This window comes from Girardinichthys multiradiatus, chromosome 20, assembly GCF_021462225.1.
Source record: "Girardinichthys multiradiatus isolate DD_20200921_A chromosome 20, DD_fGirMul_XY1, whole genome shotgun sequence".
Lineage (NCBI taxonomy): Eukaryota > Metazoa > Chordata > Actinopteri > Cyprinodontiformes > Goodeidae > Girardinichthys > Girardinichthys multiradiatus.
In genome coordinates, this window is record NC_061812.1 from 38,927,849 (window position 1) to 38,945,594 (window position 17,746).

General features: G+C 37.7%; 1 protein-coding gene across 1 annotated transcript in view; it reads right to left on the minus strand.

The window, feature by feature from the left end:
* Positions 1–713: 713 nt before the first annotated feature.
* The window catches only part of tafa4b (TAFA chemokine like family member 4b), a 61,224-nt gene continuing 44,191 nt past the window's right edge, over positions 714–17,746 (minus strand). Inside the window, exons 5-6 of the mRNA XM_047346688.1 lie at positions 11,487–11,611; positions 714–4,819 (exon numbers count right to left, since the gene is read on the minus strand). Of these exons, the coding sequence (XP_047202644.1) occupies positions 4,808–4,819; positions 11,487–11,611 (137 nt within the window). The 3' untranslated portion in view covers positions 714–4,807. The remainder of the gene's footprint in view (positions 4,820–11,486; positions 11,612–17,746) is intronic.

A 17,746-nucleotide genomic window follows, 5' to 3' on the forward strand; every position in this document is an offset into this window, starting at 1 on the left:
AACCTGTAAATGTGCACAGTTTGTGCTTTGAAATTAATTTTTGTACAAGACATGAGTAATGTACACATGATTGGATATTCACAGTTGTCAAATAAATTTTCAAGATATTTACCATCTCATTAAAGATGGAAATAATAATATAAACACCTTGAGTCCCTTTTTTATAAAAGGAGTATGTGTCTGTTGTGCAGCAGGGTTGACCGGCTAGCATATACAGAGCATATACATTGTACTCTTTGTAGATTTTCTGCTTTAAAAATGGTGACCAGAGAGAAGACGTAAATTCAAAGCTGGCACATGTCTTTTTAAACACAGCTGAAACCAAGGATATAGCTGCAGCTCAAACCCCAGCCACCAGGGAGCAATGCTGTGCAAAACTGTCCTCAGATATTGATTCTGCTGCAGAGACCAATGTAGAACAGTGGAAGCAAGGCACCTGGCTCATCTTCATAACAGAAAATATTTAGAAGTGGGGCATTCATGAAGACTCAGTAAGGAGGGTTGATAAAGATTGTAGTTCTCATTTGGTCCAATTCTGCAAACCTAAAACAGGGAACAGTCTATTCTGTTTATTGCTTTCACTTGACTTTCTGACCACTGTCTCTTCTTCCACAAACAGGTCCATCTCACTGAATTAAAAAAGGTCAAAGGTATCATGTATTTCAGTAATTTAATAAAAAAAAAAAAAACTCAAAGATCCATTACACACATAGTAAAATATTTTTAAAGTTTATTGCTGTCACTTTTGATGAAAATAAAGATACAGTCAATAAAAATCCCAAATTATGTTTATCCACATGTTTATGCAAAGAATGTGAATATTTCATTAGACCAATAAAAGCAGTATTTTAATACAGAAATGTTATGTTATAGTAATTTCATGGTCCACACAGTCATGGGGAAAACTACGAACTTGACAGTAGTCCAGCAGTAGACAGTCATTCATATCTTCAACAAGGAATGTAAGCTACAAAAAATTGCTAAAGAAGCAGGCTATTCACAGAGGGTTTTATCCAATCATACACATGGAAAATTTGGTGGAAGAAAAAATTTTGTTGGAAATGTTGCACAAGCAACATGGATAACTGCTGATCTAGAAGATAATGAGAGACATTAAACCCAACAATACAGATGAGCTTTGGGTTGCTCATACTGTAAAGCAATCAGAGCTTCTTTAACACAGAGGCTGGTTGTCTTCTTGTCTCCTATATGTAGATGTATTAAGTCATGCAAAGGGAGGTCCAAACAAGTAATCATTGACATAGTTTTTAGTAGGCCATCATTTCTGTTGTAAATACTTTTTATCAGTCTCATATAATATACAACTTTTCTGCAACTCTGAATTTTGCTTTTGTTAGCTGTTACCCAGAATTTACATAATAAATGGGTTTTACATTTTGAAGTGAATTAGTTAACATTAACTTTTTTTAATCATATTCTAACTTACTAAGATGCACCTGTAAGTTTTCCCTAATGTAGGTGTACAAGTTTTTTCTTTTTTATAAAATGCATTGTTTTTGCTTGTGCATGAATGTTGCTGCAGAATCTCATTGTTTTTTCTTCTCAAAATAGACTATTGTTGCTGAGATGGTGCTCAAAGAAAGAGGGCAGTGTGGTGTGACTGGCCTAACAGCAATGCTGCCTAGTAAGCCAAAAATATTCCATGTCAGTGTACCCAGGAGAAGACTAGCACTATCCAGGCCTCTCAGTAATGAGAGAGTGGAGCCGCCTGCAACTGGTAGCCCTGCCGTCCCCGAGCTCCCTCTGGCTCAGAGCTCAGCACTGGAGCTGGAGAGTCAATGGCTCAGCACCCAAACATTTATCAGAGCTCACAAGGCAGCGTGTCTAAAAAGCAGAGACTCTCAGCCACAGAGGAGCTGGCCCCAGAAGGCTAACCCCAGGCATGCTGACCCAACACATTCCCATATCAGAGAGGCAGACTTGATACCATGTGAAAAAGATTTGGATGTATGTCCAGGAGAGAAAACTTCATTTCAAAAAGCATGACAGCAAAAACAAAAAAAAAAAAACTGCATTCTAGTTAAAGCAAAAAAACTGTGATGCAGTGGGTGGAACAAAACTTTGCTTTTAACAGTGTTATCACTTTGTCAGTGTCTTAGAGAGGAGCATCAGAGAGGGACACAGAGACTGACAGAGAAGACCGAAAAGTGTGATGGCTGCTTGCTGTGTGACACTGTTGTACTGCAGTAATGATCAAGCCTGAAGAGAGGAAAAAAGCAGGTTTTGTAAAGCTGACATTATCTGCAGCAATTATTTCTGTCAACCACACCGAAGCATTGATCTGGCGCTACTGTAAATACAATCAATGGAAAATGTTAAGCAGAAAAAAAATCATTCTATTGATAAAGATAGCAACAAAACCTTACTAATTTAACTAGTTTGCATTTTTACTCAACCTCAAGAACAACATAAAGCAAAATCATTGTCTGTATTTAAGTGTTCGTGGGCCTCCTTATAAACAAATGACAAAAGAAATGTCAAAGAGTGACCACAGAAAGTCAAAGACCCATACTGTGCCTTGCAAAAGTATTTATAACCCTTGAGCTTTTTTTACGTGTATCACAATCACAAACTTTATTATATTATATGAGGATTTTGTGTGATAGACAAATACAAAGTAGTGCAGAATTGTTAAATTAATAAAATTCAGTGCTATCCAACCGACATATGTAGTTTAATCTCAGTATGAATTAAACCGCTCTGTGAAAACTTCAGAGGTTTGTTGGAGTACATTAGTGAACAAACAGCAAAATGTTGGCCAAGGAACACAGGACAAACTCTGTGGAGAAGTTAACAGCAGGGTTAGTCTATAAAACAACATCCTAAGCTTCAAACATCTCATTCCATCATTCAACTAAACTGACATACTGGGCAAGGAAAGCATTAATCAAAGAAAGCAGCTCATGGTAACTCTGGAGAAGCTGCAGAGATCCACAGAATGAGAGAATCCACAAATTTGGCCTTAGAGTAAGAAGTATAACATTTCTCTTAAAGTTTAACACAATCCATGAAGGAGACATGGCAAGCATGTGGAAGAACGGTCTCAGCGAAGAGAACATTCTCCTGTTTGGTAAGAAGTGGTCAGAAGAGAGGAAAATATGTGTTTTTGACCTACATGCAAAACATCATGTTTCGTGGAAGACTAACACTGCACATCACACTGAACACACCATCCCCATGATAAAACGTGGCAGTGGCACCATCATACTGTGGAGAGGTCTTTATTCAGCAGAGACACAGAAGCTGATCATAGCTGATGGGAGAATAGGTGAAGTTAGATAGATATGGGCAGTCCTTGAAGGTGTTTCATGTTTCCTCTGGAAGTGGCAGACCTGAGACTGGGACGGAGTTCACAGAACAAAATAATGATAAATATATAGCTATCCAAGCATTGAGACATGTTACAATGTGTCGAAGTCAAGCGCTAAATCTAACTGAGAATATGTGGCAACATTTGAAAATAATTTTCAAAGATGCTTCCCATTAAAAAGAACTATGGACAAAATCTGTCTTTTTCTAGTTGTTCAAAGCTGGTAGACATGGTTGTAAAAGCTATTAATTCAGGGGAGCAAAATACAACTGTCCACCACACTTTGTAGATTTTATTTGTACAATAATTTGCATGGATGTCATTATGTTTCTTCCACTGAACAATTCTGAACTATTTTGTGATTATTGCATACAAACAAACTAACATGCATAGGCTTGTGGTTTTAATGTGACAAAGTAACAATGTTCAAGAAGTTTTAATACTTTTGCAAGGCACTGTAGCTAAAAAAAAAAAAACAGTTTCAATCAATTGTAGCAACTACATAAAGACAAATCATTCTCTTTGTTTAAACATTTATGAGCCTCCTTAAAAACTATTGCCATAAGAAATGCCACAGACTGGACGCAGCAGATCAAAAAGTCAAAACTCTGGGCGGATGTGCTCATTAATGTCTCTGGCAAAATATAAATAAATAAATAAGACATACTTTGCAAGTTCATATTTTTCCGAGCTGCAGCAAGTAAGTAAAGCTACATGAGTCTGGGCTATTTTTGACAAAGAACTACTCAGAAGTAATGGTTTACAATATGCGTATTTATCTACAGTACTTCGAATGTTAGACAGTTTATAAAATGCCCCCCTTAATGTCATTTGAGATCCACAACAAAAGATGTGTGATGCATTGAACAATAAAACATCCCCCAAATGGTTTCGACGGGTGCAAATATCCTACATGTATTATTAATATTCTGTTATGATTCTACTGCAATCCCTCTACTTAGAACTGCGAAATGACTCCTGGAAAACAGTGTGAGTGGTGGTGACATGACCCACAAGAGCATTCTGATGCTAATTTGCTATTTGCCAGTTATGAGCTTTTATCTCTTTCATTGGTCCCACTGTTTCCAGAGTTTGATAGCGCTGTCAGCACATCCTTGGCTTCATGTCACACTCTGAAATGCTTGGCTGAAATAGAGCTTCAAATGCTGCATTGGTGTTTGAGATCAACCACCGTGGAACAATCCACACTGTCCACTGTGGAGAAGAAGAATAACTTTGCTGTCCATGCTTTACCCTGACTGCAGTCTTTTGGCATTAATAAACGGTTCGGTTAATTTGCAACATGTGTGGCTCCACATGGTTTTGATGAGAACATTTTATCCATTTGTTTTGTGACAGATATCCCGACAGCAGTCCTTTCCTCTATATTCCCCTTAGGACTGTGAATATGTGTGAGTCATCCACCATCTCCGCATGGAGCGCTTCATGTTTCCTTTTGCTACAGTGGCTCTCTCGTTATCGTGTAACCTGAAAAGAGAAACAGAGCAAGAATCAGTGTATCATAAACAAACAATGCTTTGCAAAAATATTAATACTCCTTGAACTTTGTTGATGTTTTCATGTGATAACCATAAACATCAAATTAATCTGTTGGGATTGTTTTCTGAAGTGGATGGAAAATGGTACATGACTTTCAAATAGATATCTCAAAAGTGAGGCATGCATCTCTATTCAGCCCCTCTAAGACAATACTTTGTAGAGTCATGTTCCGCTGCAATTACAGATGCAAGTCTTTTAGGGTTTGCCTATAGCAGCTTTGCACATCTAGAGACTAAACATTTGCCCAAGCTCATCCAGATCAGAGATGATCTATGAAAATCAATTCTCTAACTGCAAAAGGACTTCTTATGGGTTTCTTGTAACATTTCTTGCCTCTTTTTTATAAAAGCTAAATTTGTTGAGTGCAACACTAATAGTTGTCCTGTGAACAAATTCTCCCACTTGAGCTATGGATCTCTACAGCTCCTCTAGAGTTACTATGGGCCTACTTCTCTCATTTATACTGTCTTTGGCCAAACTGCCAGTTTAGGTGGATGACCAACTTAAGTCCGCAGATGTGTGATACTGTTTCCATTTTCAGAAGATTGAAAGTGCTCTGTGAAAAGTTCAAAGTTTGGATGCTGTTTCATGATTCGTGCCTGCTTTGAACATCTCCACAACTTTATCTCTGACCCATCTGCTGTGTTCCTTGATATTCATTGAGCTATTTTCTCGTTAATGTTCTAGTAACATCCTCTGAGGCCTTCACAGAACAGCTGGATTTATACTGATTTCAAATTACACAAAAGTGAATTGGTTTTATTAATTATGTGACGTCTGAGGGCAGTTGGTCGGATTTTATTAAAAGATATCAGAGTAAAAGGGGGCTGAATACATACATGATTTTAAAACATTTGAAAACTACACAATTTTTCCTCCACTTTCCAATTATGTACTACCCTGTCCTGATTTATTACATACAATCTTAATGAAACCTTTGAAGTCTAGAGTTGTAATGTGACAAAAGCTGAAAAGGTTAAAGGGCTATGAATACTATTGTTAGTCACTGTATGGTGATATATCTCCACTCACTTCACTCTTAATGGATAATGTTTCCTTTTGAAAGAGAGGGTCGGAGGTCATAAAAAAGATTTTTAAAGTCAAAGCATTTCCTCTCTGCTTCTGCGCCCTTCTGTTTTGTAAGAAAACAGCTTGTCTGTTGTCTGATAGCAGAGAGCAACAGAGGATCAGTAGCTGAAGCTAAATTCCCTGTGTTTTGGAGCTGTAATGGCTTGTTTCTAGTCTGGCAGTGGGCTGAAGGCATATAATCGGAGATGTAAAGACCTTTTCATCTCCAAACCTCATCCCGTGTGCATTTAAAATGAACTGACATGCTGATAAATTAGAAACTCTGGTTCTCATGTTCCAATCCCGAGAATGCTATAAAAGTTGGACTGTAATATTAGATGTAGGAAACATTATATGTGAAATCCAACTTTGCTCTTTCTTGTTAAACCATACAGTATTTCCCTGGCGAGGCAGCCTATGCATCTTTCTGCAACACACCAACGCTGTGTGGGAGAGAAAAAGGAGACGAACAGATACAGATCATCACAACAAATAAGATGCTGATGTGGTGGAAAGAGGTCATGGGTAGAAAATGAGAAGCCATATAAACACGGAAGTCACAGAGTGCGGCTGCGTGAGCCGTTGCCAGGGAATCAATGTGTTGTTGCAACTATTTTTCTTGACATCTGCCACTAAGTCTCCAAGTAACTGCTCCCTGGTCCCAAAGCACCTCGCAAATGCACAATTAATGCAGTCAGCTGACCAGCTAGTCAGGCTACGAGGGACAAATCAGAGAAAAAAAACAGGGATTAAATGAAAAGGCAACATGCAACAGGATGAGGATAATTGTGCCTATCACTCCCAGAGTTGGTGTTAGACTCAGGGTCATTAATTGCGCTTCCAATGACTGAGCTCAGAAGAGCCTCGGCTCCTCAGTCTACCCCGCTCACCAATTTCATTATGACTCTTAATTGTACAGCCTCTGTGGAAGGCTCCCGCCATAATGCATTCTAATGAATACGACAGATGTTGTTGCTGTGCCGTCTCTCGAGCACTTACTCTCACGGCGCCTGTGCCGCTTTTTCCCTTGAACTGTTTCTCTTTTTATATTTCACATGTAAATAAAAGCACCTGCTCAGTCCCACGTCACACACAAACACCCTGGTTCATACGGACACACACACACACAAACACACACACACACACACACACACACACACACAGCTAAAGCAAATCAAATTAACTTTCACACTTCAAGTACTTACAAAGGGCCATGAAGGACCCTCATTTAAATCAATTTATCTAATCTGAATGGCATTCATTTACTCTACATTATATATTAGTTGTATGAGTTACACTTACAGTTGAAATATAACATGAAACTCACTGCTTGTTGAGTTAATCGGTACTTTCTTTGTAATTTTTATAAATTTTTGTAAAGGATGATTAAATTATGCCTGTGACAAGCTGTTGGGACCCGTAGCCATGGATTGCAACATTAAAATCCGGTACAGACTTTTCTGGAACTTTCAAAATAAATTGCATTTAACCTGCTTTTGGCACAGCCAGGCCGACTTCCCATGATGCCACTGGCCGTATAAAATCCCACCTCTCCAATGGTACGATCTCTTCCACTCCGGTGAGGACCGGGACAGGAGGGACACAGCGCGCTAATGTCTCTTTGCAGGCAAACAGACATAAACTCTTCAAACGGGATCCAATGGTGTCATAAGATCATGCGATCATATGCACAAAGTTAAGTACGAATGAATTGCTGTATGTGTATCCGGTATTCATTTATAAAAAGGGGTAAATTAAGGTACAAGCGTTGCTTGACTTTCTCTCTTAGATCTGCAGAAGTGAACTGTTTCCCAGCAAGCCGAGTGAAGCAGTTTCTGAAAGGAGGACAACAGAGACCGCATCACCGTGGTTGGTCGCCCCAGCGAGCTGACCCCCCCCAACAGCTCCAGAGGTTAGCTGAAGCTGACCTCCTGACCTCCTTCATTCAAGGTGGATGTTTATTCAAACTTCGTCATCGCCCGGACAACTCCTCCTCAGCACGGTTCATACGAGGTTAGGGTTTGGGCAGAGAGAAGTGATTTAGGATGAAATGATCTAAACGTTTTTATTTTTATGAAGTTTGGTTTTGTTTGTGTTGAACTCAGCTATCTGCTCAGCACATGCTCAGTTTTGTGTTCTGTGTTTGTGTGTTTTAAAGTTAAGACAAACTTTATTTAAAGGGTGATTTTAAACACAGAAGATTGATCATAACGCGCTGTCCGCACTTATGCATTTTAACTCTTTTATTAACCCTGGTATTTTAAAGGTGTGTATTTGATTCTGGTGCTAAGCTATCAGCTTCTTTTGTTAGCTTAAACTGCTAACAGCTAAGAACACATGCTTGCTACTAAAGATAATTTACCCAGAAAGGTTTGGCTGTTTTCCAAAATATTTCCTTAAATATTTTACTATTTCCTTAATAATATTTCTTTAAATATTATTTTAATAAATAAAGGCAGCTAATGAGACACCATTGAGAATTAGTCATCCAGAAGGTTGGTTTTATTCAGCAGATCCTTCTTTAAAACATCATTTTATTAAAATTATATTTTATCTGATCTTGTATTGTGAATGGTTGTCTAAAGGTATGCTGATTATTTCCCAAGTTGGTTCCAAGACTAACTTAACTTCATTTCCAGATTCTTCAAGATAATCCTTGGTTCTCAAACATAAATAACATTGCATAGTAACGTTGCATCACTTTTTTGGTCATGGTTTCAACCATCTTTAATGAACTTGTTTATATTGTACATAGCCCATTAGTCTCCCTTATTCTTTAATTCTGCTTGGTAGTTTAGTTGGATTGTTTTAGCATAGTAAAGAGTTTGTTGATTGAAATATTTTTGACTTTGAGTTTACTTATTTTTGTTAATAAATTCTTGTATTTTAAGAAATTGTGTGAATTTATTCTATGTGTGTGCAGAGTTTTGATGTTCAATAATGTCAGAGCTTGGCTCACCCTTTTCGATTTTGTTCTAATACCACCGTCTTACTGGGCTGGTATTCACAGGACAACCCTTAAGAGACCGAAATATTATTTGATAAAATATTAAAGTATTAATATTAAATATTAAATAATATATTCAGACTCATAGTCAAAACACAAGCTGAACATTTATTTACATCATGATTATTATTCTGCCTTGCCTTATTAGACCAGTTTAATTTGCAGCCTTTAAATAAACAAATTGAAGGAGACGTGAATCTGAAAACGTATTCCCCTGCAGGTGATAACAACACAAAATATAAATAGAAGAAAAGTATTTCCTATTGGACACTGATAAAGTTGTATACTTTGTAGAAAAAATACTGAGATCCATGTCAATTAGATACAGAAATTTTTTTTCCAACCATGTGGAGCCTGAAGCAATGCAATGCTGCAATACAACCTTTCAAGCCCCACCCCCCAAACAGCACACACCTTTTGCTGCAAACTCCTGGTCAGCTGGCTGAAAGAAAGCTACTGCCCCAATCAGAGTTACCCCACTTAAGAAAGAAAGATTTGACAGTGCTATGAGTGGCATGTCGGTTAAGTAGCTTCCTGATCAGCTGTATCACATTAAATAGATAACACTGTTCATCATGGAGACTGTTAGTGTGTGAGATATATTTGGCAGCAAGTGGACATTGTGTCTCCAATGTTGATCTGTTTAAAGCAAGAGAAATGGGCAAGCATGAGGGTTGAAGAGTTTGACAAGGACCAAATTGTGATGGCTGGATCAGAGCTTCACAAAAACCGCAGCTCTTCTGGTTTGTTCTCAATCTGCAGTGGTCAGCATCTATCAAAAATTATGTACGCTGAGAGCAAAGCCTGGTTTGATCCGACAGATGAGCTGCTGTATTTGAAATTGCTGACCAAATAAATGCTGTTTTGACATGTCTAAATCGTGTCAGAATATACAGTGCATCATTGTTTTTTTTGTGTAATAGGCTGCATGGCTGCTGACCAGTCAGGGTGAAAAGAGAGTCATAATGTTTTACCTGATCAGTAACCTAAAACATTAAACCTAAAATATTAAATTAGGTGACATTATGAAGGCAGGATGAAAGATAATAAAGTTACACATTAATATTGCAGCTTGCTGGACTGAATCGTTTTAATTTATGTAGCTCATTTAGAGCAAACAGCATTGAAAACTGTTTTCACTATGATTCTGACTATAATGTCTTAATAGCAAGCAACACCTGCAAGGCAGCAATTATGTAAAAACACAATGGGAAGAGCCATGCATGCTTTAATGATGTGAGCTATAATATTGTTTGGGAAATTAACTCTCTCCTTCACCTGCTTCTCTTTCTGGTCCTTCATTGTGATTTGTCAGAAAACCTATGCTGTATCTCTCAATGAAACCCTGAGTAAGGTGAACCCTATTTACAGTATACAGTTGGGGCCTAAAGCTTTGATACTGACAGAATAGTTTTTCATAAACGTCAATGTTTCTATGTCATCAGATGTTTTCGTCAGATGTTTCTATGGTATACAAAACATTTTAGAAAGGTTTATATTAAAATGTATGCAAGTTGATACATAAAATTTAGGTCCCGATAGTTTACTGACCATGGACCAGAACAAGGACTGAACTGCGCACAAAGAACAAATGAGACTCTGGATCCCAAAATGCATGGTTTTAACACATTTTTGGTACACCGAAAGAGGAATCCAGTAGGAATCCCAGTGACGTCATAGAGCTTGTAGCTCTAGATGCAGCCGCTTTTCTTTCTCCTTGCTCTACGCTCTCAACATAGATCTGCGTTAAGAAGACACACATGTGAACATCTTGATCTCGCTAGCTGAGTAAAAAACTGCAGAAACCTTGGATCCAATATAAAGTATGGTTTGCTGTTTGTGTAACCAGTGACCATAACGCAGGCTGACTCTGGCTGTCTGATCTGCTGCAGAAAGAATCTGACCCAAAGATTCTCCAAGAACAGAGGGATTGGTTGGGTTGGTTTTCCTTCCACTGCCCTGAAGAATGGACATTTGAAACCGCAGCTCCGCATGACTGATGTCTATAAACATTTTTCGACGCCATCTTGGCAATCTATCACTCCATTCAATCACTCACTGTGATGGCTAGGTAACACAACATTAGGAATCAGTTGTCCAAATTGCCATTGAGTTCAGTAAATGATTTTTGAAACATTTTTTATTAAAGTCGTTTTGTTTTCCATTCTACTTTGCATTGTGAACTGGTTGTTTGAACACCTAACAACTGTGTTCTGTTTTAGCTTTTAAGCCTAATTTGGCCTCATTTCAATTCCTCTAAACAAATCTTGGTTTCTAAGCATACTAATTCATGCTGAACTGTTAAATCACTGCATTGTTTTATTGGCTATTGGTTTCAGTTTATTCTTATTGGTTCCTTTTTACTCTTTTTACCTGCAGTTTTCCTTATTCTGTTCCTTTTTTAAAATTTTGATTAAAATTACTAACCTCATTAATATTTGCCTTTGGCAATTATTACTAGTTATTCATAGCCAAGTCAAATCTACAGCTGCACAACAAGTTCTTAGGTATTCTTCTTACCTTGGTGGTTTTGACTTTGTTGCCAGTGCTGCATGACCAGCCTTTCAGGTCAGGCAGGACTTTGCACTCCTCTCCATCCATACAGGGCTGCATGTGACACCACCACTTCTGGGCGACGATAGAGGCTGTAACACAGAGAGGACATTTAAATAAAAATTAAGATGGAAAAAATACTAAGAGATGAAAATAGATAAAAATATTAGAAACAAAATTTTAATATTAAAATTCTGTAGAAACAGAAATAACATAGAAACGACTAAAACAGTATCAAGTGTAATGGCACACTGTTTTTAGTACAAATGTCAGCAATAAACAATCCAGGGTTTACCATCAAGATCCTTCTGATGGATCAGCATTATGGACAGTACTTGTTGCCAACAGCAGACATGTGCAAACCTTATTATTTCTGTGAAGTTAGGGGGGGGGGAGTTTTTTTCTTTTCTTTTCATTTTAAGAAAGGTCAGCAAGACATCTTGAATGGAATCACTAAGTCCAGCATGGAAAAAAGCATTATAAACACTAAGATGTGCAAAAATCTGACAAAATATTTAAGTGTTAAAACCTAAAAGAGGACATTACCCTCTATGTACTGCTTATTTCTATTGATGTGTGACTTTGCATGAATGTGTCATTGCACTCAAAGTAAATGAAAGCCTTGCTCTTTTTAACGCCTTTGATTCTGGTCAAATTTAAAGAAATACAGGCTACAAAAAGACAAAACAACAATTATTATTCCCATTGTGTTAAACAGAGAGCAAATAAACTAGATTATTATAAAGATACGCTATCAAAGCTGAATGATTTCTTCAAATTAAAAAAAAATAATACCACTAATAAGGATTAGGATCTTCTCTAGGTTGTCTACAGCCCAAAGTAACTCTCTGGAACAACTATTTTGCATGCAGTGCAATGATGGACAAAATTAAAAAAGTGGTGGTGGGGGACTCAGTTAATGAGAACATTTTTGATAATAATTTGAAAATGTACTTGCAATTGCTGAAATAAGCTTTATTTTTGTCTTATTGACAGAATGCTGTTGAGCTTCACCTGTTTGTGCCAAATCCAGTAAGCCATGTTATTCCAAACCATTCTGACAGTGTTGTAGAGAGCTGCTTGACAGATCTGCAAAGCTTTATTTGTCCTTCAGTCACTCTGTAAATGTTCTGTATGGCTGAAGTCAGTTCAAGGTAAAAAAAAAAAAAAAAAAGGCACTCCTTGTTATTTCTTGACTAATTTTTTAACAGAAATGTAAACCTAAGGGGGTGGGCGGTATATACAGTAGATCTCAACAGTATGCACCATAAATAGAGTTTAGCTGTCCTACTACAATCTTCCTCACAATTGCATAAACAGATGAACAGTGGAACAATTCAGAGCTGATGGGAAAGTGGATGAAACTAATTACAGGGTAATCCTGGAAGAAAAACTGTTAGAGGCTGCAAAAGACTTGAGACTGGCTTGCAGGTTCGCCATCCAGCAGGACAATGTAGCCAGAGCCACATTGATTTATGTGTATCTATGTATTACAATGGCCCTATCAAAATCCAGATTCACCTAAATTCAATTGAGAATCTGTTGCAGGACTTGACAATTGATGTTGACAGATGCTCACCCCTCCAATCTGTATTTGTTTGAGATAATTTGAGAGAAATGGGAAAAGAGAAAAGCAGCAAAAGGTGGTTTCACTTAACAGTTGTGCTTTTGGCTCTGCCACAATAAATCCTAATAAAATAAATGCAGTTTGTGGTTGTAACATAAAACAGTTTTGAGGTAGGAACACTTTTGATAAGACACTGTACCCTTGTTTCATCCCCTGACGTTTTTTAAACACTATGTCTTGTCCTTTGAGATCGGCCTGTATTTGACAGTATTTTTACTAAATGGAGTGTAATCTTTATTCCTTAAATCTTGTCTTTATACACGCTACAAATAAATCAAGTGGTGCCAGAGCCTTGCTATCTTCTAAATGAAACCTGGTAGCTCCACCCAACATGGTGAATGGAGCTTCCAGTGCATGCAGGAAACTAAAACCTTGTTGGATCTATATAATCTAGAAGTAAAACCGAAAGATTTTCACTGTCTTTGAAACTGACATTCAAATCTTCCAGATCGTTAGACATGCTCTGTTGACAGGAGACCGCTTGACAACTGAGAATAGCTCAATTGCTTCTTACCATCCATTCATTCTCCTGTCTCAAAAGCGGCTTTAGACAAGGTTAAAGCTGCATACCTGTTCCTGCAATTGTATAACATTAAGCTGCCACTCTGATACTGTTTAGAACAAAATGTTTGATACTCTGTGTCTATTGTTTGTAGCTAAGGAGGCAGATAAGCTGGCATTGTTAAAAAAAAACTGACTTCTGTGCCTTGGAACCTGGTGAAATCCTTTCAAGCATCAAGTGAGAAGAAAAAAACACTGCAACTAAAAGAAAGAATTGGGGTGAGGGAGGAAGACAAGGCAAAATAATAGGTTTTCACCAGTAAAACATCTTTGTAGTATGGAAATGAGCTGTGATGGGGATTCAGAGAGGCAGAGAGGAAGGTGGGAAATAAAAAAGGCCAGTTTAGGATGACTACCAGGGAGTTTAGCAGCAAAAAGAGCAGATTTTCTTTTAAAAAAGGAGCACAGAAGAAGACAGAATTACATTTAAGCAGATTGGAAAGAAGAGAGTAAAAGAAAACCCCAGCTGGTCAATTTTAACTAAAAAGAAAAAAACAAATATCTTGCACTGGTTTCATGGGGCATAATGCTGAGCCCACTACTATGATGCATGGGCTTAGTGGCAGTAAGTGCTTCTGAAAATCAACGGGTGTGTAATGCTTGTTAATGTGGCCATTACAGTATCGAAAAAAGTGCCTCGCACTGCCAGAATGTTGTATGAAGCTAATAGGCATGGCCTTTCAGGGTTATTATAGAGTTGGTGTTCACTGTACCTTATCTCATTGTGTTACAAGGGGAATAGGACAAGCGCAGACACGAACAAAAACCAGGCTGAAAAAAGACTGGGCTGGGTAACCTGTGATGTCACTGATAATCCAGATGTTGGGCAGCATTCACGGGCAAGTACAAACATGTCAATAGTAACCCAATTACACAGGTGATGAAAGCACTACACAGTAGCCTTGATTGATGGAAAATACATTATCTTAACAGTACAGAGCTGTCTCATATTTGGCAGTGACTGCTTCTGTTCTCCGATACGAGAGATTAGTTAAGTTAATTTCCTGCATCTTATTGCACACTCTTGTCAGGAGAATGGAAAATGGACAGGAGTGGGCAGCTACATTACTCATGATCTCACAAATAATAGAGATGTTAGACAAGGCTAATATTTGTAAAGATGTATAAACATATACAAAGATTACAGATATAATCAGCTCTGGCCCAGTTTTTCCAATTATTGGTGAATAGAGAAATTGGTGATTTGGGTCACAATAAAATTGAAAATGGCTTTCAAGGCAATCTCTTTAAATTAATTTGCTATATGGCAAAAGGTTTTTATCTGCAAGGCCCCATTAAAGGAACATTCGAAGGTTCTGTAAAATTTCTTTTTTTTAAGCAGCTTGCCAGACTTTTCTGTAAAATCAGTCAGACTTACTTCACATATAGTCTGTCACCAATAGAACAATATGCCATGGCCAGTTTGTCTTTGTTTCATTGTTTTATTGTAAATCCTTATTTAATCAGGACAGGATCTACCCTCCTAAAAATGAGCTTGCAAGCCAGCAAGCATCTGGTGACATCAGAAAAGGTATAAGGCAGTTATTTGAAGTCCATTCCTCTTTATTCACATCATATTCCTTCTTCATAGGTGTTTACTTGTATTCTGTACAGCCACAATAAAACATTTGAGCTATTTGTGTGAAAACATCATGGATCTCAGAACAGTAAGTTACAATAAATCATATGGAAGTGCTTTGTGAAGAGGACCAGAAAAGACTGAAATGACAAGATTTTAATCTCAGAGTATTTTTAAACCATAATTTGAATCCAAGACATTGGCTCATAAAACCCAATCGTCTTCTTGTAGCATTGTAATGATTTTCCTACAAGTTAGCAACCGTGCATCCACCCGCAGCAAAGCCTATATGATCAGCATCATTCCAGTCAAAGCAGAAGGAAGAAGTAAAAATACAATATTAACCCTCAGTACTGTAGTCAGAGAGTAGTTGCCAGTATAAGGAGAAGTAGGAATGAGGTGATTTAACTACAGCTTTCATTCACTTTATGAGAATATGCAGAAAACTATCCATCTACCGTCTAAACCTGTTTGTCCTTGAAGGGGACCTAAGGGCAATTTAAAGAGAATGAATGCATGTACGGGGAGAACATGCAAGCTCCATGCAGAACGAGGCCAGGATTTGAACCCAGGACCTTCTTGCTGCAAGGCAACGATGCTACCAACTACCTCCGTGCAGCCCTTGCACAAAAAACAATCAAGTGGAAAATTGCAAATGGAAGTATAAACAGATCTGTACGTTAGGAAGTTCTGAAGCCCATCATTGTAGCTTTCATCATTCATTTTAGTTTCGCTATTTACAAAGTTGTCCATGGTGTCTGCGGATCAAACTCTGGTTTAAACGCAAAAGGTTGATCACCTTGCAATATAAATGTTTAACAATCTTTGTTGAAATCTCTGACATTTTGCCAGTCCACCATAACATTTACTAATGCCAGCTGCTCAGCTCAATTTTTATGCTGTTCTTAATGTTATCGACCTACGTACAGAGGGTTTTTTTACTTCACTACTACTCAGCTGTGTTTTGTATTCCCATATAGATTGTTCACATACTACTCATCAAGCATCAACAAGCCGTAGCTCACCAGACTCCTTCCAAAACAATTCTCTAATCAACACTCGGTGTATTTAGTTAAAGTTTTGTTTCATCTGTATGAAAGCCAATGCCCACAAACAACACTGAATGATCTTCTGAAAAACTTGACCACACTTATTCTTTACCAAACAAAGCAGAGTCTATTTGACTGCCAACTTCACAGTCCTCACTTGAGGCTGTTTGATAATAAAGCCAGAACATAGACCCATTGAAAACCAGAAAGTGTCATATCCTTTTTTTCAACGAATATAACAAGTATCAAGTGTTAGTCTTATTCAAGACACTTTTACAAATGGTAAGCTGATGTTGCTACAATAAAATGGAGCAGGATAAGCTGTTTGGCTCTGTTTTCACTCACTGTGTGCTAAGCTAAGTGCGCATTTTCTGGCTCTGTCTTCCTTTTCTTAAAAGGTCGATGGATGCTTTCTGCAAAGGTTGATGAGTGCTATCTCATGTCATGTGAATGACAAATTTGCAATTCACATGGCATGAGATTCCACACTTACACTGCCTTGCAAAAGTATTCATACCCCTTGAACTTTAACCCATTTTTTCAAGATAGAACCGAATCCTTCTCTGTGTTTTAGTGGGATTTTATGTGATAGATCAACACAAATATATGATATAATTTTGGAGTAGAAAAGAATACATGGTTTTCACAAGGTTTTGTCATTTTTTGCATTTGGCCTCTCACAGGTTTTCTTCCAGGATTGTCCTGTATATACCTTCATTCATCTTCCTTTTAACTCTGACCAGCTTCCTCTCCCCTTAAAGAAGGGAAGCATTTTCACAGCTCAATGCTGCCACCACCATTCAGGGGATAGGTTTATAGGGTGATGCGTAGTTATTTTTCTTCTACATGTTTTGTATGTAGGCCAGAATCTGACAAGAGCACTTTCCTACACATTCGCCAAATCTCCCACACTGCTTGTAGCAAACTATACACAGCACTTCCTCTGATTTTATTTTGGCTTTATCCATGCAACTCTGCCAGGAAGGCTAGATTTGTGAAATGCATGAGTAGTTGTCCAGTCAACAGGTTCTTCTATGAAATGTTTAAAACTTTGGATATTGTTTTATATTTTAACCCCTCTGTAAACGTCTCCAAATCTTTCTCCCTGACCTGTCTGCTGTGCTCCCTGGTTTTCTTCAAGCTGTTTATTTGCTGTTGTTTTTCAACAAACCTCTGAGACCTTCACTGAACAGTTGCATATTTACTGAGATTAAATCACACACAGATGGATTATTTTTTACTAATAGTGACTTCTGAAACCAACTTTAATTCCCTTATTGCTGTTAAAGAAAAGGGGACTGAACAAAAAGGTATTCTACACTTCTCACATTTTTATTTGTCAAATAAAATGAATTTTTGAATTTTAAATACCTTTGTGAGGCAGTGTGACTCATTACTAGCAGATATAACT